Below are 25,934 nucleotides of genomic sequence, written 5' to 3' on the forward strand. Positions count from 1 at the left end.
TTCTTTAAAAAGGAAATAGTTATAGTTAACGCAGAGCTTTCCTTGTACTTAAATCCTCTAATTCTTAAAGGTAGGGTCTATTCCGTTAGATAGTAGTAGGGGGTTAGGGAGCTTAACGGACTTTAATTGCTTTATTATTATATCCGTACTCCCTAGTATATCGCATTTAGTAAAGTAAACAGGTTAGCTAGGGCTTTAAGAAGGGGAAGCTAGGCTATTTTATAGGGCCGTAAGGCTTTCTAAGATCTCTTATAGGGTCTCTTATATATTTCTTACTTTAAGATAATTAGCTTTCTAGCTAGCTGCGAGGGCGCAAATCTACTTGCGTATATCTACGACATCATTATTATCTTCAATTTCTGATCCTAATTAGATCTTAGGTTCCTCTTAGGTAGAGGCAGCTCTCTTAGATAAGCTTACTTTAGGTGCCATTATTAGCTTCCTAAGGTTCGTTAGTATTATACGCTTTAGTTTTAATTCCGGGGGTATAGGTCTAGTCCCATCTAGCTTATAAGGTAGGATATTATCTAGGCCTTCCTAGGTAATATAGAGTTATTTTAGTGTCTAAGTATAGCGCGTTAATACGTCGTTGCAGACGAAGTTTCTTTAGGGTGGGATATTATTAAGGCCTTCCTAGGCAAGGTAGGGAGAGCTTAGTATAATATCACAGCTTAAATAAATGCCTCTAAACCGAAGCTTAAACGAATACTATATTACGAAGATACTAAGCTAAAGAGAAGGAAAAGGGGTTGCTAGGACCGATGTAAACAAATATATAGGGTAAGCCGCCAAGGCGCTAGCTTTAGGCGGGCCAATCGCAGGTCGGCAGAATATAGTAGAATTTGGTAGGTAACGTGCGATAGCGCCGTTACAATTAGTAGGGGGTGTCTTGTTACTACTATTCTAATTTAATAGAGACCTTAATTAATAGTTAGGTAGTAGTCCGTAAGTACCTTTAGCGTCTATATAGTAGTAAAAACTAGCAATATAGCGCGTTATAGGTCTAGGGTAAGCTTATTAAAGAGGTCTAGTATTAGGTCTTTATAGGGAATTCAGGCTTAATTAGCTAGGTCTAAAAAGTAGGTCTAAAAAGCTAAAAAAAGTCTCCGTTATTTTTATATTTAGGCTTTTATAGTTAAGGTAGGCGCTTTATACCTTAAAGGGGTCCTTATAAATAGAAGATAAGTAGTTAATTATCTCTTTTTTAGAGAGAAAGGGGTTTATTAAGTTTTAAGTGTATTATAGACGTAAATACGTTTATATATCCCTACTGGTACAGCTAAAGATATAAACTATTTTAGCTTAAATAGTAAGGAAGTAGTTTATATTAACTTTAAGCTTATTTTATAGTTAAAGCTTCTAATTATTAAATATAGAGTTAGTTCCGTTTATAAGTAATAGGGGGTTTATAACCTTTGCAGATTATAATAGTGCTATATATTAGGCTAGGGCCTTAAAACCTATAGTAAGTCTATCTAATAGGTTATTGCTAGATATAGGGGTATTTTTAGTTTTAAGCAGTTCCTATAGCCGTTTAATTTTAGTATTAGCTGCGGTAAGTTCCGCCTAGGGGGTTAGAATATTAATTATTTCTTTATTTAAGGTATTTATAGGTTTTACAGCTACTTTACTGGCTGCTATATTTCTTAGTATAGTAGTAAGGGTATTAAATAATTTTAGGTAATTTCTTTAGGGGTTTTAGTCTATATATATTTAGGTCTTAGGGTTCTATTTATATTCCTTTTATACTTTAATTATATATCCTAGGGTCCTATTCTATATTCCTATCCTATTTATAATTTATAGATATATTTAAGCTCCCTTTTAGGAAGAAAGGGAAGTTAAGCTTTAGATAATATTAGCGACTTGGTTAATTAAGGCATAAGTATAGCAAGAGGGACGCGTAAGCCTATATAATTAGATTATCTATAAACAAGAACCTAAAGCTAGAGAAAGGAAAGGAGAAGAAGAGTAGTACCGCTCGATGTTTTATATGATCTTCTCGTTATATAACCGCAATCTGCGGCAATCTGTGGCAATTTGCCAGTACCGTAATAGTGCTCGCTAAATTGGCTTTATAAACGGCTTTAAGTAGGTAAAAAAGCTTTAAAATAGTTATATATATAACTTTTAATAAGATACTAAGAGGTCCTCTACTAAAACCTTCGTCTATAGCCCCCTAAGGGCTTATTTTAGTGCTATATAAGTTTAATAGGGTGCTTTAGGGTGCTTATATAATAGTAGCGCGCAACTTAAAACGCGAATATCTTTATTAACCTACGGCCGATTCTTACTATTTTAGTGCGAGTAGAAAACGCTCAGTAGGCTCTACGCAGAGTGCTCGATGGGTGTTAAGAGCAGTGTCGCTGGCGATTAAAAATCGACTGTGGATATAGGGTACTATTGCAGCATGGCGATGTATATTCATGCTCCCGGGATGGCGTGCGACCGTATGATTAACTTCGGCACGCCGAAATTTGATCGACTAAATACGAAGAAGACTAGGTCGCGGAGTAATCTGATTCCGCTTCCTGCATAGCTAGTATGCTACTCGCCTTGGCAGTTCAAGTCATCGTATGTCTCGCAGCAGGATCAATCACCTGGACTCCGGTAATTGAACGAACCTAGTCGGCAAGGTCAACGCAACATCCCGAATCCCGGCCTCTCGCAGGATTTGGGTTGTTGCAACTAGCGGCCTGGACCGAGAGAAGATACCGCCCGGGCAGCTGTAGCTCTGTCCACTTCGATATTAAATACAAATATTCACTGGAAAGCTCCAATGGCCTGCCGGAGATGATTCCGCGTTCGCTTTTATCTTAACTCGCGATGTCGGACGTCGGTCGTCAGATCTTCTGGCACTGTCAAATCTGTTGCCAATCTCCTTTGCCTTGCATTCGTTTCCCATTGCTAGTATGCATGGCAAGCCGATTTTCCGATTGCTCGCTCCTCCTGCAACTGCTGCACGCTTGTCCCTGGGTGCCGAATCAGAATAGATATCGAGCGTCATGATCTCATCGCGCATATCGTAAACCAATTTTCGGTATTCCCCAGAGACCAGGACCGAATTTCCAAGGCGCCAAACCCGTGTGCCGTTACGTGAAAACAAGGAAGGTTCCATCCTTTCGACCACCGGAAAAGCACTTTTGACTTTCATTGAACTCTTCGGTTAAGGCAAGGGATGTGATGAGTTCAGCATTCACTATATCAAATCTTTCCATAGATTGAAATCGAGATTATAAATGCAACAATTGTTTAATTAACTTGAACTTAGCAATACGCTCTCACATCACATTTACATCACCCCTTGTCCAAAACGATAACTGCAACAACGTACTTTCGGCACACTATTAGAGTTTCCAAATCTCGCTCCGCGGGCCTACGTTTCGGCGATTAGTTTAATGTGGGCTGAGATCCGTTATTCACCTTTTCAAGACATTGCCGGACCAGCGCTCACCCCTTCACTGTATTCAAAGAGCATTCTTATCTAGCCCCCTCAAGGCTTAGCATAGTATCTACCTTCAGCACCAAATAGGTCTAGTCCGAAGCATAAAGGCCCCGCAACCAAAGTAGGGACGGATACGGTTCCTAAGCTAGGTCGGGAAAGCCCACTAGAAACTCTGAGAAAAAAGTGCTGGAGCATGCATTAGTCGTCAGAGTCCAAGGTATTCATCGAAAAAGAAATCTGACTCATGGCTTACAAGGATCAGCGGAAGGAAATGAGTAATTAGATCAAGGAGCAGACGGCTGGGGCGTATGTATTACCAACTAAAAGGGAGCGTTTGTTTCAGATAGAGATACGGCCGTAAAGGGTAAGGCGTTGAGGTATGTGGTGGGCGGTTGGAGAGATTCCGATAAATATACCGAAAAGACGCCGCAAGACTAAGATGGGCATTTGCTACTCAGAACTGAGATGGGCATCTGCTACTCAGAACGGAAATGGGAGGGTTCTTTTGGAAGAGAAGAGGCAGATGGAAAGCGGTTCAGATAATTTGAAGCGGTTCGAAACCACGGATGTGAAGGGATGAGAGCCGCATAGCAAGAATGCAGAGGGAGTTACTGTTTAGATGCGATAGCGAAAGGCTCTTCCGTACCTCGTGCTAAGCATCCCGCTCCTCCGTTTGTAAAGAACAAAAACTCACTTCTACCTAAATAGAAACGAGTACGACCGGGTTGAACGAGACCGAAGGCTTAGTAAGAAAACCTTGCAAGGAAGAGAAGGAAAAGATGAATTGTAAGCAATACTTAGTGATGGGAAGCCTTGCGGAGAATTAATGATGCCAAGATAAACAGATGTGCGTAAGAAACCTCGTGGACATCTGTATGTCAACTAGTGGGGTTGACCTTTCGGCTATGGCTGGCTGAAGTATGCCAACCCCCAAAAACACCAGATTGCGATCGTTCGATTGAATAAATACGCCCCGATGGATCGTACGATCCGCTAGAATGTGACCAGTCGGTCATTACCGTCTAACCAATTCTACTTCCCTTCTTTGGAGAGAGTCTATACTTCGTTCGATCTAATATATTCTGCGATTCAGTTGATCTTTAGATCCAGAAATGCAGGAATGATGCAGGTTACACTCGAGGCCACGCGAACGCGATGCTCGTCGTCCAATTCGGGACAATATGCTAGACTCCTGGTACTGCGTTGTACCAATGCAAAAAATGAACTGCAAAGATTGGCTTATGTCCTTGTCTATGTGATTATTGCGACCTGCGCAGTGTTTGCTAACGAAGAGCTAATGCATACTACTCTATGCGCCAGCGAGGGCCACAGCTCAACAAAGTCATCTGACTGTATCCTACTGTACACCTCATGCAGCAAGGGTGCAGCCACAACCCCCTCCTCTGTACGGATTGCGTCTAGGCACGTTTTGTATGAAAAGAGTGAATATTCTCATGTATTCTATGCCAAGCCGCTAGCAATCCATACAGGGAAGGGGGTTGTATTTCTCGGCTCGCTGCCGTTTTGTTTCTATTTTTCCTTTAATCGCCCTCTTACCGCTTGTTGATGTACGACGAAAGTGCATAAGGACTAATTCAAGTGGTCTCGATATGACGGCCCTCTAGTCTCGACTCTTGAGACTGACAGGGCCGCCGCCACTTCGCAACAACCACGCTGCCGCACAGGGAACTACAACGGAAAAACATGAGCAGATTTCTAGCGTTTGGAAATCGAGGTTACTAAAATGTTCGTTCTTTTCATTTAAACCTACCCAAACACGAGCGATCGATTTACAATAAGTCTTGTATACAGCGATAGATGAGCAGCTAGACTCATTTGCCCCCATTCTTTCTAGTAGTATGATTTCAAACTAACTAAGAACCTAGGCGTAGCACTTACGCTGTATAACTTTGTAATTATACCAATACAGTGAGCGTCTGGCCGGCTTGTGGCTCTCTCTTGCAGTTAAGCACTCAAGAAGATTGTAAGAGTTCTCAAGGTCGTTGTATGCACGGCGGCTATAAATTATACGCGATCAGATTGCTATCTCCCATTCACAACCAGTGCTTGCGGCATTTCAGTCCCTCCGCCACACGCCACGTGGCGTGCTCGATTTTCTCGTTAAAATTCTACCTAGAGTCAAGACTCATTGCACCTTCCGTCTTCCTCGACGCACCGCTCCCTCCCCGAAATCCCCAGCTTCTCTACGACAGTGTTATCCGTCATATGAGACATTTCCACCCTCTGCATCAGCTTATGAACAGCATCCAGGACATGAGCCAAGAAGGAACAGGGGAGTGGTTCGTGCAGCGCAACGTCTCCGACGGTTACAACCAGGGCTTTCCAAACAACGTCGCTAGATTGCGTACGGCTGCATCAATCGGCTTGATAAATGTGGTTCAGTTGCTGCTCCAACAAGGGGTCGACGCTGACGCCCAAGACAAAGATGGCCTGACACCACTGGCTTTAGCTGCGGCAAATGGACATGAAGCGGTAGCGCGGCTGCTACTTGAGCACGGCGTTATCAACGTTAACTCTAAAACCTCGAACGGTTGGACGCCGCTGTCGTCGGCAGCGGACAATGGACAAGAGGCAGTTGTACGACTACTACTCAAGCATAAACGCGTTGAAGTTAACTCTAAAAACGAGAACGGCTGGACAGCACTGTTCTTTGCGGCGGCAAATGGGTATGACGCTGTTGTGCGGCCACTGCTTGAGCACAACGATGTCAGAGCCAACTCCAAAGACAGGGACGGTTGGACGCCGCTATCGCTAGCAGCGGCAAACGGTCATTGGAAGGTGGTGCGGTTGCTACTCAGGCACAACGTTGACGCCAACACCAAGGACAAGGACGGGTGGACGCCGCTTTTATTATCAGCCGAAAACGGACATGCTACGGTGGTAAAGGTCTTGCTCGAGCACAAAGGTGTTGAAACAAACACTACTACCCTAAGCGGCTGGACGCCGTTATCACTGGCTACGGCAAGGGGGCATGAGGCGGTGGTAAGGGTGCTGCTCGCGAGGGATGACATTAACCTAGATCTTAAGGATAACGGTGGTCAAACGCCGCTTTTAACGGCCGTACAGAACCGACGTGAAGGAGTAGTAAACTGGCTCGCTCGAACTACTTAGCCGCTCTCCAATCGTTTCTTTTATTCCAATTGCCTCTATATTGCTCACTCTGCTGTTGACGTGTCTTGTTCTTGTTCTTTGTAAAATAAAAAAAATGGCAATAACTTATATAGGAACGCTGTAAGCTAAGACAGAAATGCAGACAGATTTTGCATAAATTATTTAAAACGGTATGGCGATGGGTCATTGGAAATGGAAGTATTAGAACGTGACTTGGTAATGTACGTAGTAGGGGTTGAGCCTTAGTGCCTGGCCACACTCTGGTATGAACCACTTGAGAAAATTCAAAATCTTAAATTTTGACCGGGGTTGGCTTCAAAGAGGGCTGGAGACTAGGCCAGGGTTGGAGACGAGGCAGAAAAGGATAAGAAAAATCCAAACGCTTCCTCTAACATAGGTGAAGGGGGAGCCAGTGGCATGCAAGAGATTTGCGGTACAGCTATGTGGAGGGATTAGTTGAGCTCACTACGCTAAAAGATTGGCCTACCACTCCGGTATATATTGCCAAGCAAAGCAACTTTAGGGTTTTCATAAATAGGCTAAACTTTTTTTTTGAGTTTGAATAATTTAAATTTTTTTTCTACCTGTGCTGCTCCTTCATTTTTAAACTCCTCTATAATTCCTGCTGAATCATCCTCACATACCTCTATACACCACCTCTTTTCTCCCAGCCCAAACATTCATGATGTAAACCCCAAGAAAAAACTTAGGCAGGGCCTTGCTAAGTCCTAGTGTTTTGAATCCGCGATCTACGTCTCGTTATCCAACTATGCGTTGATGCCAATTACAAATCACATATGTGAAGGTGTATATAAAAGTGTACAAAGCCACGGTAATTTTGCCGGAGCGCGTCTTTTTTAACATAGCCCAGGGTTTCAGAGAAGCAGTTCAAACAACTCAGAAACCCTTACAATCTTCTGTCCAAACACGACTACTCCAGCCGACGGAAGCCTAGGCCGGTGGGTAGGCTGCAAATTCTGGCCGTTAGCAGCCTTCCGCACATTTTGCAGAATGTCTTTATGCTCCCAGCAAGTGGTTTTGCTCTTCTCATCATGTCTGCATTTTCTAAAAGGATCACCGGCAACGGTCCAGCAGCGGTCTTGAGAGAGCATAACGTGGCAGCTCTGCATGGGCAAGCTCAGATCGCCTCCACAGCGCTTTGTGAGATGGCTAAGGCAAGACATAGGCGCGGCGAGGTAGTCGTGTCCAATGGGAAGAGAGTTGCATGTCACGGGCCTGCGCTCCACGGGTGCTATTGCTTCTCCGAGCCCTGCGCAGAAGACGATAGTGTCGACCAGCTTCGATAAATGCAGCCAATTCCGGCCTGACCTCATGACGGGCATCTCCCGCATTTCCGCGCCTCTACCGGGCTCAGTAACGATGTCCATGAATTCGAAGCCGAAGAGACTGTTCCCGCTGCTAGCTTCGGTGATCTCCACGGCCTTGAGGAGGTTGATGTTAAGACCGAGAAGGAGCGTTCGTAGGCGGAATGAGTCCTGGCCCTCGCCCCAGACTACGACATCTCCCTGGCCATCCAGAGCTCCTACTAGGGAGGATCCATCGTGGTGTGGATCGCAAAATGGGATGGGGTCTATTAGAGTATCCAGCAGATGTTCCGGTGTGTGTTCTCTGACAGAAGCGTGAGCCATGTGAAGCAGTAAACTTATCCTAGGCACCAGCCACGACCTCCGAGTCCCGAGATCGTTAACAATTGCCACTTGATTAGAAGCATTACGCAGCATTTTCGAATAGATTGAAGACGGCAAAAAGCTCAACTTATGCGATACAAATACAAAATTAGCTGAACCGGTTAACCCGACTTGGGCGGGACCAGCACTGAGTGCTTGGAATCCGGCAGATATACCATTCATATGAAGAGTCCTTCGTCGGCGTTGACCGTTAGAAAATTTGACGGGCGTCCGGAGTTCTGTCGTTCCAAGGAGAATGTGAGCGGCGTCGCGCCACCCGATGAAACATCTTACGGTTTTGAAGTTCTCGATCACCTCTGTACCACATAAAACCCTCTGTCCGTAACTTAAACTATATGGATTTATTTGTTCCGCGGCGTTGACATCCAAATGAAATTGGACGTAGTTTGCATGTATTTTCGTTGGAACGACTACGGTGTGATATCCTACAAAGACTAGTCCCCCGTGGACAATCATGGGATATTCAACAGCTGTGATTGCCATCATCATGTCGAATGATAGCTCAAGGCCTCTCCCGAGAGGTTTGTCATCTTGGTGCGGTGTCTTGTGTTCTACTACGAAGCAAGACTTAAATAGTGGCTGCCAACAGTCGTATTTCATCATTGGGAGAGGGTTGAAAGTCAAGAAGAATTGAAGATGCAGTTCAAATTTGGGCCGAAGGGTTTTTTCTCCGTCATCTCTGTATTCATTCTCTGCCGATTCCGTGCAACGAGACACATAGCACGAGGAAGTTGATAGTAACAAGGCATCGTCCGACCGTGGCATACGAATTGATTTACATAACCAGTCCATTACTTCGATCAAAGACAAGACGGTTCTGCCGGAGGTTATGGATTCAAAGTTAACGGTGACGCTATGTTTTTGTGGTGAAAGCGAAAATACGACGGCTTGTTCGCGTCTGCCAGTACGCACTGCCAAATGGTTAGCTTAATTTGGTTAGTTTAGGTTTCCTAGGCGTGACATATACGAGCGATGAATAGAACATAGGCGTCCGAAAGTAGGTCATTCAATCATGATACTTACATCTAGGAGTAGGCACTCCGTGTTCAGAGATACCATGGGTAGCAACATGGTCTAGCACCTGTTTCCCTACAATTCCCCAAGAGCGTTCGATGTACTCGCCACATGTTGTTGCTTCCACTCTTTCAACTGGTTCGCCATCGATTTCTTTGGTGCTATATGCCATAACCACATGGTTTTGAAAGCTCTCAATAACCGAATGAGCCTCCTGGCCTTTGGTCGCTTGGCCTAAAGATACAGCTTCCGGTACCTCCCATTGGAAACAAACGTCTTTCAGGTACTCCCTTGCTGTATCCTTGTCCAAGTCTCGGAAAAGATCTCGAATGCTTGCGTACTTCTGCTGTTTGGTTGCTTTCCGCCATAGACGCAGGTACGATGGGAGTGGAGGAAGTTCGCCAGAGCTATCCCATTCATCCTATCAAGCTCAGCAAAGGGACAGATGGTTCCCAAAGGAAACAAACTTACGGCTCGGGCGAGGTCAGCACCGCAATCCATGAGCAGTGCTGCAACCTTCATATGACCCGCAGCTGCAGCTGCAATTAGAGGGGTCCCATGGTGTTGACTGAAGCAGTCGACAATTGCACCATACCTTAAGAGAATGGGCACTATATCGATATGCCCTCTTGAAGCAGCGGAAATGAGTGGGGTTCCGTATAGCTCGTTTGAAACATTCACGTCTGCACCATACTCAATAAGCATGGTAAGTATGGCCCCGAAACCACGCATAGCAGCCGTGATAATGGGAGAGGCTGGTTTGCCAGTCCCGTGCACATTCGCACCTTTTACGAGAAGCATTTTGACGATATATTCATTTCCAGTTTCCGTAGCTATAGTCAATGCGTCGACGCCATACAGTTGCATGTTCGCATCAACCCCATATTGCAAGAGAAGCTGCACTGATTGCTCATCGAATCTTTTGATGGCCTTGATGAGGGCATGGGGACCTCGACACTTTTGTAAAACGTTCGCTCCGTAATCTATCAAGATTTTGACAGTTGCAAAGTTGGGAGCAGCCGAAAGGGGCGAGCAGAATTTATAACCGTCTAATTGATTGGGATCGGCACCTTCTTGGAGTAGTAATGCGACAATTTCTAAGTAACTGTTACGAACAGCGGCGATTAAAGCAGTTCCTCTTCCTGAAGATTTTGCATTGATATTTGCGCCATATTTGAGGAGAACTTCGACGGTGGCCTTATCACCTCTCTCAGCAGCACACTGAAGCGCAGTCCCGTTGAATGCAGAAGTGCCGTCGGCAGCTGCGCCTGCTTCGAGAACGGCAGTCGTAATATCATTCCCGCGGGTGGCGGCGATGAAAAGAGGAAGTTTGTTGTCATCTTCACATATCGGATCGTTAATTTTCGAAGCCCATCCTTCCTTGACCAACGAGTTGATCTCTTCGACACTGCCGCTGTATAAGACTATTCTCCATTCTTCCCATGAATTATCACAGCGCGAGAATGGTGGTGATGAACTGCGGCCAGCGAAATCCGTTGTCGTGTCAAACACGCTTGTTTCCAGTTGATCTTCCCAAGACCCTAGTGGTAACGGGTCAGGTCTGGCCTGGTTCTGGATTTGAATGAGTATATATAAAACTGGAAATTATGAGACTGAGTCTGCTAGTGAAGACTTACGTGGGTATATTCGTCGGGAGTTAGAGGCACTACTGGTCCACGAAAATCTCTACTCTCCATACCAAGGCCTCGGCGCCGAAATTGGCCAAGGTGTCCACAGTATGGTGTCCACAGTATTTGACGTGATTGCCTAGGTCTCCGCTAAATTGCTAGTAGTAAGGATGTCGTACTGCTAAGAAAAGTTTGAAAGGATTTATGGAGTCCGCAACGGCTTCTCCTCCGCATGGCGTCACCGTGTTGACGACCTGAGCATAGACCGCTGGACATGTTCTGACTGAGAAAATGAGATGTAAAAAGTATGCCCCTGTGCGGACATACCACATTTGACAATTTCGGGGTATGAGGCTGGCGATGACGACGCACGCCGACTCTGGGCATCACGACGCGTAAGAAGGCAATGCGAACCATCGTTTAATTCGCCAGCACAACTGATACAATTCTTAAATTAAAGGCCCAATTGCATATTGCATATCTCCCCCAAAATGGTGGCTTCCTACGACCAGATTCCCCTACGGAAAGCTTACGGTCGCGAAGAAGCTGCCACTGCCTGTTATCTCATAAATCAGACCCTCCGTGGATCGTTGTGCACAGGCATACTGCTCCTTATCCAAACGAATATTCCACGAAGAGTCTGAGAGCTTATGGTCCTAGCTTTGGAACACTCCAACTCGAAAGCTCGGCAAACATTCTGAGTCAGATGCAATTTATTTTCACTTTAGCTGTGCGGCTGTTTTGAGAGCCCTATTGGGGGAGTGGTTGCGAATAGACGCTTATCGTCACCTTTCAGTAACGTTATCAGCGGTAAACCGGAGGCTTCTTGCACCTCCGGTTGCCACGGGGCTGTATACAAGCAGGGGCTTGGGGCAAATCACCAAAATAGCTAAAGTTGGTTGCTCTGAGCATGGATGCGGGGCTCAGAGGGTTTCCGGGGAAGAAGGCACACCCACAAACATAACTAGCAGCTGAGGTCGGGCTAGGATGCGGCGTCCGGGCTTTCCAAAACCCACAGGTTAACTCAAGATAGACTACATTTAGGAATTCGAGATTCTGGCCGGTAGATATCTCGCTTGGTCTGCACACTAACGCAAAACATAGTGATGCCTACGATCAATGAATGAAATTGTACAGTTACCCGAACCAGTTTGATTGAGAGAATGATGCAGATGCAAATTGCAAATGAATGAGGAAGCCTTTCCTGAGCTGAATAATACATTCAGAGCCGCTTAAAGGAGCGTGATGGACACATTGGCTTCAAGTGGTGTGCACTGCCTTAGATCGCACTGGGAGCCATGGGTATTGCTCCGGCGACAACCTTTACAGTGTAGAAAGCTACAGCTGCAGCCATTGCAACACAGAAACAAAGGAAGGTAAATGCATAGGGCATTATCTTCTCGATGCCAGCACGATGGCCAATGGCTTTCTCTGAAGAGTTTTCCGATGCAGTTCTTTTGTCCAAGTTGGGGATATTTTGGAGCCAAAGTTAGTTTCTTTGCCGAGACCGTCCTTGCTTTCGATGAGATAGTCCTAGAAGAACTTTCGGAAGTACTAGCAGGGGAAGTCAGCTGTGCTGTCCACAAGCGGCAGGTCAAGTCCAACTTACAGCAATCTTCCTGTTATCGACGGATGGAATTGCGCGCGTGATATAGCTAACCACCATAAACAACCAGTGCTTTTATCAATATTCAATCCATATCGATAAGTATTGAATATTGATAAAAGCACTATTTAAAACAACCAACACTGCGCAGCAACCAAGGCAGTGTAGTACAGCGACAGCCTCCCAAGACAAATATCATCGCATAGCTTGCTCCCATTGATTCAGCGACTACCAGCCTCCTAGCAGCTCTTGGATGCGTATACCGAGGGAACGCCATCCAAGGCCTTGACAAGGTTGTGAATCAGAATCCTTCAGGTGTCTGTGGGCTGCATCGCCTCGACCATGACCGATTCCATCATAGAACGTGCTTTCTGTGGAGATTCAACGCATTCTGGAGCCCCGATGACATAGCCACTCAGCGCCAAAGGGCAATGTAGTCAGCAGCTTCTTGCTCGCGCGCATAAATCCTTCGCGCCGGAGGAGTAACATAGATCAGGTTTGCAGAAAACGCGCATACAGACTGCATGCAATCGAGATCGTTGGTCGGAATACCGCCAGTTTCATTGTTGAAGTAGCTCGGTCGCACACCGGCGAGCTTTAGTATCCGCTGGCGCATAGTGGCATGTAGAAAATGAACCCGGATAACAGCAGCATGGCCCGAGCCTCTAGGTTGGATGGTTTCAAGAGACTGGGAGGCCTGCAATAGCAGCTGGAACGCCTCGAAAAGCCGCTTCTTGTCCACCTTGGTCGAGTGTCCTCCCGCACGCATGAGCGTTTCAACTGGACGGCGGGAAGGGCCCTGAGCCTGTTAGTGGTCGGATCAGGAAAAAGTCTGCAAGCGTGGAGGACTCACCGTTAAACTAAGAAGGCCTTGAAAGGCGAAACCTGTGATTGTAGGAGCTGCGTAACGGTAGAAGAATTCCTGTCCTCGTCCGACCCGCTCCCAGTCAACCCATTCCGGAACCGTGTCTACCTGAGTCCAAAGTTTCTCCAGCACAGGATCTTTGTTGGCATTGTCTCGTAGTAGAACATAGAGGTCTCTTGTAGAACATAGAGGTCTCTTTCAGGTGCAGGCGCAGCCACGGTTTTACCATCTTTCGTTTCTACCGCTGCTGGGGTCGAACAGGGAGAGATATTTTGTCTAGTATCTCCAGAGCCTGACCAGCCAGCTCATCGTAAGTATATTGAAACGGAGTTAGTTGCTCCGGGATTAAGTGATTGCTGGTCCGCTTGAAGATGTAGTTATTTTATCTGAGTTCTTTGATGTTAAGGTTGGCAGGTTACATGGCTAAAGCTCTGTTATTGCTTGTTTTCTGTATAGATGGCGGATGAGGTTTCTCCTCATCTAGCGCCAAGCCTCATCACGTGATATCGTTGTGAGCTTGCTCGCCAACATTTGAAGCCATGATAACAGTAAACTAAGATGGGTGTAATGTGATGGAGTTTAAGTTGAGAGCAGAGTGGGGATATATATCTGCGATAGAAGATCAAGGTTAGGCGGACCTTTTTGATTTACTGGGATGCTGATTAGGGAGACAAGTCTGAAATCGAGAGAACTTTGCGGTCATCGAAGCCCCGACAGGGATTGAAGACGAAGCGTCCGCTAAATGCCATAACTTGAGTAGATCTCCAGACACTAATAAACATCTTATGTACCATCCCAAAACCTGCGCAGGACGGTTACGAGCAGCATTTCTCATGCAGACAGTAATGCGTTGCTATATTTTGCTCCTGAGAGTAATCCTGGCTGCAGGGCGTTTTTCATTTGGGATGTGGTTCAGTTCATTATTGGGCCCACGCGGGCAGACTCAGCTGACAAATATGCCAAAAGACTTTGGAATTCCAATACAGCTTGCGGGGTGCTGGAAAGTCAGCTATTATTTCCGAAACGTGTATGGCGGTTTTGAGACGCACGCAATAAGACGGTCGGAGTTCACCTCTGATCTCTCGTAAGGGGGGCTGAGCCGTGATGTGGCGGAGTAGTCACTCGCCTTTTCAAGTCCACTGCACCAGCCACGATTTCGCTGTTATTTGGAATACGCGTGTTAAATCACGTTCATTGTGACTTCAGCCTTCGGCCGGGTATCATACTAAATACTTATTCTTGTAGATTTTCTCTACTTAAATCACATTAGCTTTATGTGGAAACGAAAAAATCTCCAAAACCATCCTGGCAGGACCACTCGTTTACCCGGTGTGAATTTCGACAACGAACAAGTAAATCGCTAAAAGATAAATACCCTTAAAATTCTTCGCTTAGAACGCGGTAGGCGGAAGCGCGCCCTGATGAACTTCCTACAGTCCCCAGACGCCAAAAAGTAGACTCCAAAAACTTTCCGATACTAAGCCTTTGACTCCAAACGACAGAAGTGAAAAAAATCCCGGGTAGCCCGAAAGAAAATTGATATCATTGCGAACCCGAATCAAATTCTTACGAATCAAACAAACTGCACTCAAAACTGTCCGGGATGCACGTCCTGATATCGCGGAGGAGTCCCATAGTCCTGCGATTTAGCATAATCTTGCTTGTAATTGCCGTCTCTAGCGTCACTTCTTACACTTGACGATCGGGTGTGCGTGATTTCCTGCACGGCCGGCAACTCGGCAGCGAAAGCCTTCTGGTCTAAGCCGGGAGACCTGATTCCGCCGTCGGAGGCATACGAGGTTGGGCGCGAGCTGACAGAGCTTTGGTAGTCAGACCCGTTGGTGGACCACCTTGCGCTGTTCATGGCTGGGGAGCCGCCGGAGAGCGAGGACTGCGTCGAGTATCTATTAGGCGGCTGGAGGCGATCTTGACTAGGGTGGTAGAAGTCGCCAGGCAGTTCCATGGCGAAGCCTTGGGACGTTTGGTGGCCATAAGGGGACTGTGGAGGTTGCGGAAGATATTGCTGGCCGTACTGGTGCTGGTGCTGGTGCATGTACGCAATTTGCTCGGCTGGTCTACCATAAGGAAGAGTAGGCGACTTGGGTAGCTGGTACGGGATCTTAGGAGAGGCCATTGGCGAAGCAAGAGGCTGCGGTGAAGGAGGAGGTTGCGGTATTGCATTGGAGCGATCTGCGGGATTCCATGTCTTCAGTCTTCCGTTCTCCATCATCGCTTGCAGCGCGCCCGAGTCCAAAAGCTCTGCCTTCTTAATCAGTCGGTCGACTAAGATCTTCGAAGCTGCCTTCGTTTCTTTCTTGACAAATGATATCATTGTGAAGTTGCACTTGATCTCAATGTCTTCCCTCAGATATAGGCCTTCTTGCGGTGCGCCGATGCCGAGTTCACGAGTCTCTGGAGGCTCGCCCGGTTGGTTGCCGCAAATCCTCCATTTGTTGCGCAAGTCGACGTTCATGGGCGCATAGATGTGCGTCTGTAACCCCCAAGGCATATCGTGGAAGCAGCCCTTGAATGTAATCTTGCCCTGGCCAATCCTGCCGGTTCCAGGTATGAATTGCAGGCGTTCAGCTATCTCATACCAGGTGGAGTAGAACTCATCGCTCGGCGCGTCGCGAGGCGCCTTGATGGCCTCAAAGCCAGTAACAAGTGGGTTAAGTTCGATGATTTCGCCATGGCTGTGGAGGATGTCGATGGCTAGCTGACGAGGAATGAAGGACGGAATGGGTGTGATGTTAGTGTAGCTTGTCTTCTTTCGCATCATCTTGAAAGCTGGTAGCGGGAATTGCGAGAGGAGCGATAGCGTTTAGTTGGAGGATAATAATGATGGGAGGTTGAAATTTTGAAATGAGGCTGGAAGATGTTGAGTTTGAAGCTTGACAGATAGGACGGCTGAGGCAGTGGAGAGCCGGACCCCGCCCAGCAGCTGACGAAAAAGTATACGAGTGCTACATCATGATGAGTGGCGCTTTAATGCTGACTGTGCTTGATGATTAAACAATATCGGTAGTATTTTACTCCACAACCAATTAAATACGCAACTTTAGTTTGTGCTGACTCTTTTCTATCTTTAGTTCTAGAACATCCTCTCACCCTAAAAGCTGTCCAGGGGCCGTCCGGAGCTGCCCAAGAACTGTCATTACTTATAATACCGTGTTGATAATGCCATTACTTTTTCCAAATGAACAGCGCAGCGATGCACTGCCCAGATGGCAAAGATGGCCGGACGCTGCCCAGATGCTGCCCAGATGCTGCCCAGGCGGCTTGGCTGAGAAAATTTGCCTCCCAGCCGGCTTACGCTAGCTTGATATTTCAAATGGCCTTGAAACCGCATACGCACAAAATTAGATCCGTTGTCGTTCCCGCAAAATTTCTACACGTACATGATATATGTAATGATTGCAACTGCAGGCGTGACGACTGACGATTGCAAATTACTCCGTCACGTGATCTAATTATCGAAACAAATCGCCTTCGAGTTTCCCCGAATTTGGCAACAACTGATTGGCTTGGCGCATTGATCCACCATGCACAGCATCGCATCCACCAAACATACCACCGATCTGCCCTATTGTACAGGGTTAATTGAGCCCTCTCTTGCCCTCACTTCTCGTTTGGCTCAAAGCGATGGCCACGGAACAATTTCGCGAGAACAACATCCAGTTCAACCTGCGCAAACTTTGATCCCGGATACCCTCACTGCCCAGATGACCACGGAAAGCAGCACCCGGTAGCATCAGGAAGCAACATCTCCAAGGATCCAAGTGGCGCCTGCAGGACGAGAAATCCAGCGACGGAGCTCCGAATAGGATGAGGCACCTGCTTAATCCAATACCGAAATATGGTCTCAACTTAACCCTCCACTTCCATACAAGCTCGTTATTCACTTGCGCAAAGGGGACAGCAACGACCTTACAATGCTTCTACCATTCCTAGCCATTAGCTATTGCTTTGTTCTTCCTATAATTGTTCGTCATGGCCATTTCCTTTAAATATCTTCTAAAGTCATTCCGCCTTCGGAGGATCTCGGGAATCGCTTCAGAGTCGCAGATATTAAGCCAGTTCCGCCCCGATGAGACTAATACGACAACGTCCCACAACTCCACGTGGACTTTTAGCTTATCACCCGGCATCCCAGCCGTAAAGGTAGAAATACGAGTGAAATATCCAGAGCACAAAGGAAGATAGTGTCAGCGATAACCTAATTCGGGTAAGTAACGCATCGGACAAGCAATGGCGCGCCAGTCTTCTACTCTGCATTCAAGGTAAGTATCACTAGATCTATATGATAACATCATATCACTATCTACCACTCTATGATGATTTCTTTCTCCAGCCTTCAGCATATCACTTTAGTTTGTAATGCCTAAGGCCCCCTTCCGTGAGGTGGAATTGGGATCAAGATATAGTACCTCACCAATTGACGACGCCCGAATCCCTAATCTCAGACTCCGCGGAACCAAATGTGTATCAGGCTGCCACAGAATCAGCTCCTAGTTCTGTAAAATATAACTGACACCTTCCCTACTAGGCACAAAGGAGATAATGATACACACCGCCACAGCATGAAAAATGCAGCTGTTATTCCAAATCGCCACACCGTTCTTTGTCCAGCGCATTCTGGCCACACAGTCGTAATTTCTCGTCACTAGCCGCATCAAATACTCTCCAACCATGTGGTCCTCGTAGGCGTAATCATCATTAATCCGCGACACGTGCAGTCCCATGCCCGCAAAGACAGACTTCCAGCCAGTGATCCGGTTTGTACGGATGACGGGATGGGAGGGAGCGAAAGAGTCACCTGTGTTCAGTGATGAGCCACGAGACATGACCGCATAATTCTAGCGACGCTGGCGGTGCGGAAGACGGGTTGGGCGCAGGTCGCGGTTAGGGTTTCGAGATAGGCCCGGAAAGAGAGCGATGTGCGGCCGTAGCTGGAGCTTTGTTTAGAATATGGAATGGAGAGGAACGGACAGTTCGTAACCAGAGCACCAGAGCGTGCCCCCGCCATAAGATGGAGTCTCTTGCATCAGAAGGCAACTGGAGTCTGACGGGAAATTCTCAAATGTTGCTGAAAGTAGTGTGGTTAGTGGCTAGCAGAGCATTGGCTATGAAGAACCGGCTAACCATCGCTGTGCCATTCTCTTCCTAGATCTTTAGGCTCCACCGGCCGGTTCTTGATCATTGATATATACATTTCCTTCTGAGCTTCGGAATTAATCACATATCTATGCTTCTCTCGGCAAACAACTGCAACTGGTCTGGTCATGCGTACATATTCTCGTCCGTCTCCCCATTACCCATAGGCACATTTGCAGGATCCCTGTGCGGCGGGCGAACGTGCAACCCATTCTCTTTGGGCCTACCGCTTAGCTACCCACAAGATCTATAAATTTCTTCAACTCCTCGACGCCGAGGCCATCTTGTGGTGCCCTGAAGAAGCAGACGCCCCTCTCACTGATGATGACAGCGAGGTCTCGGATTTGCCGCTCTGCATTGCTCGCATGGAGAATGTCATTGATTTTGGCCGTTGTGTACTCTCTCCCAATGATAGTCACTTCAATGAATTCGAGGTGGTCGAGAGACCCAGAGTATTTCGGAGGCTCATGGATGAGTTCTGTATCTAGAAGAGCAGATAGAATGGCTTTCTGACTGCAATAAGTTTGATTTTTGGCCTAAATCTGAGAGATATACACTGACAGTGTTAGCATGCTACTCGGCTTACCATTGCTAGGTCCATGAAGGCAGAATATGTAGCCGTACCGTCCAGCGTAATAGTGGGGGCTTGAAGAGGCGAGGATCGGTAGCCGAGGACTTACCTCAGAAGCTCAGACCAAGAAATCGATTATGCGGATATAGGAATATCCGCACCGTCCGCTAAGCTGATTTAGGACGGTAATCGTTTTCTTGGTCTGAGGCACTTTGGCGAGCTTTATAGAAAACCTAAACACGGTTTATATGAGAAGACCTTATTAACTTTAATGAAATTGATCTACCCTTCCACAATACCTATTAATATAAAAATTACACCAAATTATAGAGAAAAGCCTACTCTATAAGTTATGAGATCTTCAGCTCCTTATACGCGCGCGACGTTAAGAGGAATTCGTCGCGGTAGAGGCCCCAATTCTACCTCGCCGAGCCGCGCAGTAAACACCAACGCTGAACGCTTACGCCCACGCCACCAGCCCTCTGCGTAGAGCTGTGGAGCTTTGCGAGAGCTCTGCGGAACGAAGTTCAGGGGGAGACCTGCAGGAAGCTCCACTAAAGCTCTGCAAAAGCTCTGCACGAAGCTCTGCACGAAGCTCTGTACAAAGCTCTACTAAGGCTCTGCACGAAGCTCTGCACGAAGCTCTGCACGAAGCCCTACACTAAGCTCTACACGAAGCTCTGCATAAAGCTCTACTGAGGCTCTGCACGAAGCTCTGCACGAGGCTCTGCCTAAAGCTTACCCCCTAGTAGTAGCAGAGGCACTCCGGGCTAAGGGAGGGTATCGGAGGTCCGGGTTAGGCTTGGCATAACCTCGGGTTACGCACGACCCCCCAAGGTCCGCGACATATCGTCCAAATATCACCCCCCCCCTTTGGTGGTGGCCCCTACTTTTTGGACGCGTTTTTGAGGCCTAGGTTAGTACTGGGTTAGTATGGAGGGCCTCAGCGCGCCTTCGACCTCACCGTCGCCTTAACAATCCATTTTCCAACCCTCTCCTGTCCTTGTGCTCGCGATGGCTCCTATAGGGCTTCTGATTTTATATAGAAAGGCCTACTGTAATTCTAATTGTATAATATAGAGCCCTCTTCTTTTTCTCCTTTGATATTTATGCGTTCTACGCGTTTGGTAACTTTATTTACCCGCGCCGCGCTTACGCGTCTCCCCCTTACCTCTTGCGGATATGGAGTCTTTTAGGAATCTTCTTACCCTATGGTCTACTTTATGGTTGAATGAAGCCCCCCTAGCCTCCTCCTATAGCCTCTAGAACGAATTTAAGGCCTAGACGGCGCGGCTACATGATATTTATAAGGCCTAGCGCTTAAAGAATACTATAAGGGCGTATGAGCTGAAGCAGAAAGAGTGGGAAGACTAGTGTATAAGACTGGAAGGTAATATAGACGGCGCCTGGGTAATAGAAGATAAGCTTTGCCTATTTTTAGAGCAGTAAGTTATTAACTAAGAATTATGGGCTGCTGGCTATTAAAAACGTAAGTTAAAATAGAAAGAGATGTGGAAAGATAGTGAGCGGGCGAAGAAGAGGTAGAAGACGGCTAAGGGAAAGGTAGCTATAGCGGCAGCTGTAGCTATAGGGGAGGAAGCCGTAAAGGAGGAAGGAGAGATATGGGATGAGAAGGCCTTAGACGCTCTATTTAACGAGATAGTCTAATACTTAGTTGTAAATAGCTATGTCTTTACTATTACTAAGCTTTATATATGGTAATTAGAAGGTAAGGCCTTATAGCCGCTACGGGGGGTAAAGCTTTTGGCGGTATTAAATAGTATCCGCCGTAATAAGGACCGGATTTAACGCGTTAACTTTATTAATTAAGGCCTATTTATGATTACTAGCGGCTATAATGTTAAAGGGCTTAAAAAGGCGATTATTTAGTGCTAAGAGACGGGCTCTAAGATGCTGGGTTTAGTTAAGTCTTACCTTTAAACTACGGCTAAGCATTTATTAGGTTTATATTTAGTTTATATAGCTACTATTTTCTAACCTATTCCTTAGGCTATACTACTATTACCTAAGGTAAAAGTAGACGGGACGTTTAGCTTGCTAACTTTATCCTTATTAAACTAGAGAATAAAGGGCCTAAACTAGATAAGCTAGCGCTATATATAATTATATTAATAATATAGAGGAAGTAGAATTAATACGGTAAGGTTAAGTATATAGGCTATATGCGCAATACTGACCCTATCCTCTACCCTCTCTCTATAATAGCCTTTTACTTCTTTAACTGCTAGGGTAAGAATGGCGCTGAGAGCTTTTTATTTTTTTAGTAGCTAGAGGACTACTATAGCCTATATATCTTCCCTAGTAGTATTAAAGTACTATAATAGCCGTTAAGCTATTATACGCAGTTTAAATAGAATAAGAAGATATTCTAGGGGGTAGGAATTTACTTAAAGGAGAAGACCTATAGCGCCTATAAGCCTATAAGCAGAGCGTCTGGTATACTAAGTTTAGCGGCGTTAAGGAGACCTAAATTAGATAGGCCGGATGCTGGAATATAAACGCGATAACGGGAGCCTACCTTAGCTATTTACCCTATGCGTTTATATGGTTAATCGCCGGCTTTCTAAAGGAAGGAAAGGGCTACTTTTTTCCTCGCGCGTAAGAGGTGCCGGAGGAGGCTCTCTGCTTAAAGATATAGCCTAAGACTAATGTCTGGCTAAAATATATAGAGACCTACTACCTAGAGAGGGCCGATAATAAGGTTATACGGCTTAACCTTATAGGCTTAGGATTTTTATGCCTCTTCTACGCGCTTAGGGTAATCCTATTATAGGACTTAGTAATCCTATATAAGTAGTTCCCGCTCTACCCCCTATAAAAGGACCCCCTCTTTAGCTATAAAGAGTACTAGAGGTTTACTATATAGGTAGAAAGCTTGTTAGCTAGTATAGTTACGCTAGATAAGATAATAATATAGAAATACTAGCCCGCCTATAAGGCTGTAGCTAAGCTAAGATATAAGGCCACGATCTTAGAGATAAAGGGGGTTTAATTACGCGTATAGACGATTTTAAAACGCCTTAGCGAAATAGAAAGGTTATTAGCATTATTCGTACCTATATAGATCTAGTAAGGGAAGATAGGTATTTAGATAGGGCCTACGGAGTTTATATATCTGTCTTTAGACGGCCTTATACCCTTACCTTTACCTATACCTATACCCGCGTCCGTTCCTAAACGTGTTAACGGCTAGATTCCGTCTTTAGATAAACCCTCTCCTATATATCTAACCCCTAGGGAAATACTAAGGGGTCCTTAACTATCTACTACCGTAGAGCCTGCTTAGCCGTCTACTATAATGTCTACTATACCCCTATAGCAGCTGCCGTAAGCTTCTACTATACCTCCGCAGCAGCTGCCGTAGGCTTTTACTATACCCCTACTATAGCTACCGTAAGCTAACGCTTAACCTCTTCTGTTTATTCTTAACCTATAGGCGCCGTTAAGGAAATATAAGATGCTTTAGGGCGGTAATTTAGTATTCTAGCTTTAGGCTAAGTGGACTTTAGGGCTAGTAGGTGGGCCATTAATTAAAGCTCTTAATTACTACTAGGGGGCGCGCTAGCGGGTTAATAGCGAGGCTATATTCTATAGCCGTTGTTGTAGGATAATTAAGGATATAAGACGACGCGTAGAAGACGGTACGGTAAAAGATAAGAGGTAGGCTATTAACCAGCTAAAATAGCTACGGGGTTAGCATTCTTTAGATTGGCTTTATAAGAATATCTAAATAGTTATTTTACTATAGTAACTAAGACGCCTTAATATATAACTGCACTAGTGATTAAGACGCCTTAATGTATAACTGTACTGTAGTAACCGAGACGCCTTAATATAGGACTACGGTGACCAAGACGCCTCAATATAGGACTGTAGTAAGTGTAGTACAGTCCTATATTAAGACGTCTTAGTTACTAGAGTATAGTCCTATATTAAGGCGTCTTAGTTACTATAGTATAAGTGTTTTAAATTTAGAGTAATATTACGTGACCGCCTAGAAGTATTAATTAAACTTAAATTATATACCTTTTCGCCTAAAATCGCATGCGAAAATACTTGGGGGCGGTTGCTGCGCGACTAAGTACGGGGTTTAGGGGTGTTATTAGTAGGGGTAGCCCTAACCTTGTATTAACCCGGGTTGTAATTACGCTAAATAACCCCCCTAGATATGTGATAGGTATTAGAGGTCTGGGTTAGGCTTGGCATAACCTTAGGTTATATATAACCCCCTAAGGTCCGCGATATATTGTCTAAATATTACCCCCCCCCTTTGGTGGTGGCCCCTACTTTTTGGACGCGTTTTTGAGGCCTAGGTTAGTACTGGGTTAGTATAGAGGGCCTTAGCGCGCCTTTGACCTTACCGTTGCCTTAATAATCTATTTTCCAACCCTCTCTTGTTTTTGTGCTCGCGATGGCTTCTATAGGGCTTCTGATTTTATATAGAAAGGCCTACTGTAATTCTAATTGTATAATATAGAGCCCTCTTCTTCTTCTCCTTTGATATTTACGCGTTCTACGCGTTTGGTGACTTTATTTACCCGCGCTGCGCTTACGCGTCTCCCCCTTACCTCTTGCGGATATGGAGTCTTTTAGGAATCTTCTTACCCTATAGTCTACTTTATAGTCGAATAAAGCCCCCCTAGCCTCCTTTTATAGCCTCTAGAATGAATTTAAGGCCTAGATAGCGCGGCTATATAATATTTATAAGGCCTAGTGCTTAAAGAATACTATAAGGGCGTATAAGCTGAAGTAGAAAGAGTGGGAAGACTAGTGTATAAGATTAAAAGGTAATACGGACGGCGCCTGGGTAATAGAAGATAAGCTTTACCTATTTTTAGAGTAGTAAGTTATTAACCGAGAATTGCGGGCTGCTGGCTATTAAAAACGTAAGTTAAAACGGAAAGAGATATGGAAAGATAGTAAGCGGGTAAAGAAGAGGCAGAAGACGGCTAAGGGAAAGGTAGCTGTAGCGGTAGCCGTAGCTATAGGGGAGGAAGCCGTAAAGGAGGAAGGAGAGATATGGGATAAGAAGGCCTTAGACGCTCTATTTAACGAGATAGTCCAATACTTAGTTGTAAATAGCTATGTCTTTGCTATTACTGAGCTTTATATATGGTAATTAGAAGGTAAGGCCTCGTAGCCGCTATGGGGGGTAAAGCTTTTAGCGGTACTAAATAGTATTCGCTGTAATAAGGACCGGATTTAACGCGTTAACTTTATTAATTAAGGCCTATTTATAATTACTAGCGGCTATAACGTTAAAGGGCTTAAAAAGGCGATTACTTAGTGCTAAGAGATGGGCTCTAAGATGCTGGGTTTAGTTAAGTTTTACCTTTAAACTACGGTTAAGTATTTATTAGGTTTATATTCGGTTTATACGGCTACTATTTTCTAACCCATTCCTTAGGCTATACTACTATTACCTAAGGTAAAAGTAGACGGGATGTTTAGCTTACTAACTTTATTCTTATTAAACTAGAGAATAAAGGGCCTAAACTAGATAAGCTGGCGCTATATATAATTATATTAATAATATAGAGGAAGCAGAATTAATACGGTAAGGTTAAGTATATAGGCTATATGCGCAATACTGACCCTATTTTCTACCCTCTCTCTATAATAGCCTTTTACTTCTTTAACTGCTAGGGTAAGAATGGCGCCAAGAGCTTTCTACCTTTTTGGTAGCTAGAGGACTACTATAGCCTATACGTCTTCCCTAGTAGCATTAAAGTACTATAATAGCCGTTAAGCTATTATACGCAGTTTAAATAGAATAAGAAGATATTTTAGGGGGTAGGAATTTACTTAAAGGAGAAGACCTATAGCGCCTATAAGCAGAGTATCCGGTATACTAAGTTTAGCGGCGTTAAGGAGACTTAAATTAGATAGGCCGGATGCTAGAATATAGACGCGATGACGGGAGCCTACCTTAGCTATTTACCCTGTGCGTTTATATAGTTAATTGCTAGCTTCCTAAAGGAAGAAAAGGGCTACTTTCTTTTCCGCGTATAAGAGGTGCTAGAGGAGGCTCTTTGCTTAAAGATATGGCCTAAGACTAATGTTTAGCTAAAATGTATGGAGACCTACTACCTAGAGAGGGCCGATAATAAGGTTATATGGCTTAACCTTACGGGCTTAGGATTTCTACGCCTCTTTTGCGCGCTTAGGGTAATCCTATTATAGGACTTAGTAATCCTATATAAGCAGTTCCCGCTCTACCCCCTATAAAAGGACCCCTTCTTTGGCTGTAAGGAGTACTAGAGGTTTGCTATATAGGTAGAAAGCTTATTAGCTAGTATAGTTACGCTAGATAAGATAATAATGTGGAAATACTGGCCTGCCTATAAGGCNGTAGCTAAGCTAAGATATAAGGCCGCGATCTTAGAGATAAAGGGGGTTTAATTACGTATATAGATAATCTTAGAACGCCTTAGCGAAATAAAAAGGTTATTAGTATTATTNGCACCTATATANATCTAGTAAGGGAAGATAAGTATNTAGATAGGGCCTANNGAGTCTATATATCNGTCTTTAGACGGCNNTATACCCTTACCTTTATTTATACCTATACCCGCGTCTATTNCTAAATNCNTTAATNGCTAGATTCNGTCTTTAGATAAACCCTCTTTTATATATCTAACCCCTAGGGAGATATTAAGGGGTCCTTAACTGTCTACTACTATAGAGCCTACTTAGCCGTCTACTATAANNTCTACTATACCCCTATAGNAGCTGCCGTAAGCTTTTACTATACCTTTGNAGTAGCTGCTGTAGGCTTTTACTATACCC

The 25,934-nt window shown here is 45.2% G+C and overlaps 9 protein-coding genes across 9 annotated transcripts; 3 read left to right on the forward strand and 6 right to left on the reverse strand.

The window, feature by feature from the left end:
• The first annotated feature begins 4,350 nt into the window (after positions 1 to 4,350).
• K441DRAFT_108591 (uncharacterized protein) lies at positions 4,351 to 5,162 on the forward strand. The gene has a single exon (XM_067639943.1). It carries the CDS (start codon positions 4,566 to 4,568, stop codon positions 5,010 to 5,012), a length of 447 nt encoding a protein of 148 aa, XP_067504194.1. The 5' UTR covers positions 4,351 to 4,565; the 3' UTR covers positions 5,013 to 5,162.
• Positions 4,967 to 5,965, forward strand: K441DRAFT_635992 (uncharacterized protein; the record flags this gene model as incomplete). Its single annotated transcript, XM_067646451.1, has 2 exons — positions 4,967 to 5,191; positions 5,332 to 5,965. A coding segment is annotated over exon 2 (513 nt), but the record flags the coding sequence as incomplete, so codon positions are not given.
• Positions 5,966 to 6,304: 339 nt separating this feature from the next.
• On the forward strand, positions 6,305 to 6,577 carry K441DRAFT_559785 (ankyrin; the record flags this gene model as incomplete). Its single annotated transcript, XM_067643469.1, has 1 exon — positions 6,305 to 6,577. A coding segment is annotated over one exon (273 nt), but the record flags the coding sequence as incomplete, so codon positions are not given.
• Positions 6,578 to 7,015: 438 nt separating this feature from the next.
• Positions 7,016 to 9,199, reverse strand: K441DRAFT_108593 (uncharacterized protein). Its single transcript, XM_067639944.1, has one exon. It carries the CDS (start codon positions 9,076 to 9,078, stop codon positions 7,453 to 7,455), a length of 1,626 nt encoding a protein of 541 aa, XP_067504197.1. The 5' UTR covers positions 9,079 to 9,199; the 3' UTR covers positions 7,016 to 7,452.
• Positions 9,200 to 9,558: 359 nt separating this feature from the next.
• On the reverse strand, positions 9,559 to 10,209 carry K441DRAFT_636001 (ankyrin; the record flags this gene model as incomplete). Its single annotated transcript, XM_067646452.1, has 2 exons — positions 9,772 to 10,209; positions 9,559 to 9,721 (listed from the first exon to the last, which is right to left on the reverse strand). Coding segments are annotated over exons 1-2 (558 nt in total), but the record flags the coding sequence as incomplete, so codon positions are not given.
• A 57-nt stretch (positions 10,210 to 10,266) lies between these two features.
• K441DRAFT_490186 (ankyrin) lies at positions 10,267 to 10,581 on the reverse strand (the record flags this gene model as incomplete). The annotated part of the gene is made up of 1 exon (XM_067641974.1): positions 10,267 to 10,581. A coding segment is annotated over one exon (315 nt), but the record flags the coding sequence as incomplete, so codon positions are not given.
• Positions 10,582 to 12,949: 2,368 nt separating this feature from the next.
• On the reverse strand, positions 12,950 to 13,628 carry K441DRAFT_677252 (uncharacterized protein; the record flags this gene model as incomplete). The annotated part of the gene is made up of 3 exons (XM_067651046.1): positions 12,950 to 13,339; positions 13,388 to 13,507; positions 13,626 to 13,628. 3 exons carry the CDS (start codon positions 13,626 to 13,628, stop codon positions 12,950 to 12,952), a joined length of 513 nt encoding a protein of 170 aa, XP_067504200.1.
• Positions 13,629 to 14,572: 944 nt separating this feature from the next.
• K441DRAFT_659556 (uncharacterized protein) lies at positions 14,573 to 16,370 on the reverse strand. Its single transcript, XM_067648555.1, has one exon. The coding sequence runs from the start codon at positions 16,176 to 16,178 to the stop codon at positions 14,988 to 14,990; it is 1,191 nt and encodes a 396-aa protein (XP_067504201.1). The 5' UTR covers positions 16,179 to 16,370; the 3' UTR covers positions 14,573 to 14,987.
• Positions 16,371 to 17,766: 1,396 nt separating this feature from the next.
• Positions 17,767 to 19,154, reverse strand: K441DRAFT_687032 (Clavaminate synthase-like protein; the record flags this gene model as incomplete). The annotated part of the gene is made up of 8 exons (XM_067652053.1): positions 17,767 to 17,889; positions 17,971 to 18,156; positions 18,237 to 18,348; positions 18,389 to 18,485; positions 18,542 to 18,642; positions 18,690 to 18,782; positions 18,818 to 19,017; positions 19,140 to 19,154. 8 exons carry the CDS (start codon positions 19,152 to 19,154, stop codon positions 17,767 to 17,769), a joined length of 927 nt encoding a protein of 308 aa, XP_067504202.1.
• Positions 19,155 to 25,934: the final 6,780 nt, after the last annotated feature.

Source organism: Cenococcum geophilum (assembly GCF_001692895.1).
Source record: "Cenococcum geophilum 1.58 unplaced genomic scaffold K441scaffold_20, whole genome shotgun sequence".
In the NCBI taxonomy this organism is placed as follows: Eukaryota; Fungi; Ascomycota; class Dothideomycetes; order Gloniales; family Gloniaceae; genus Cenococcum; species Cenococcum geophilum.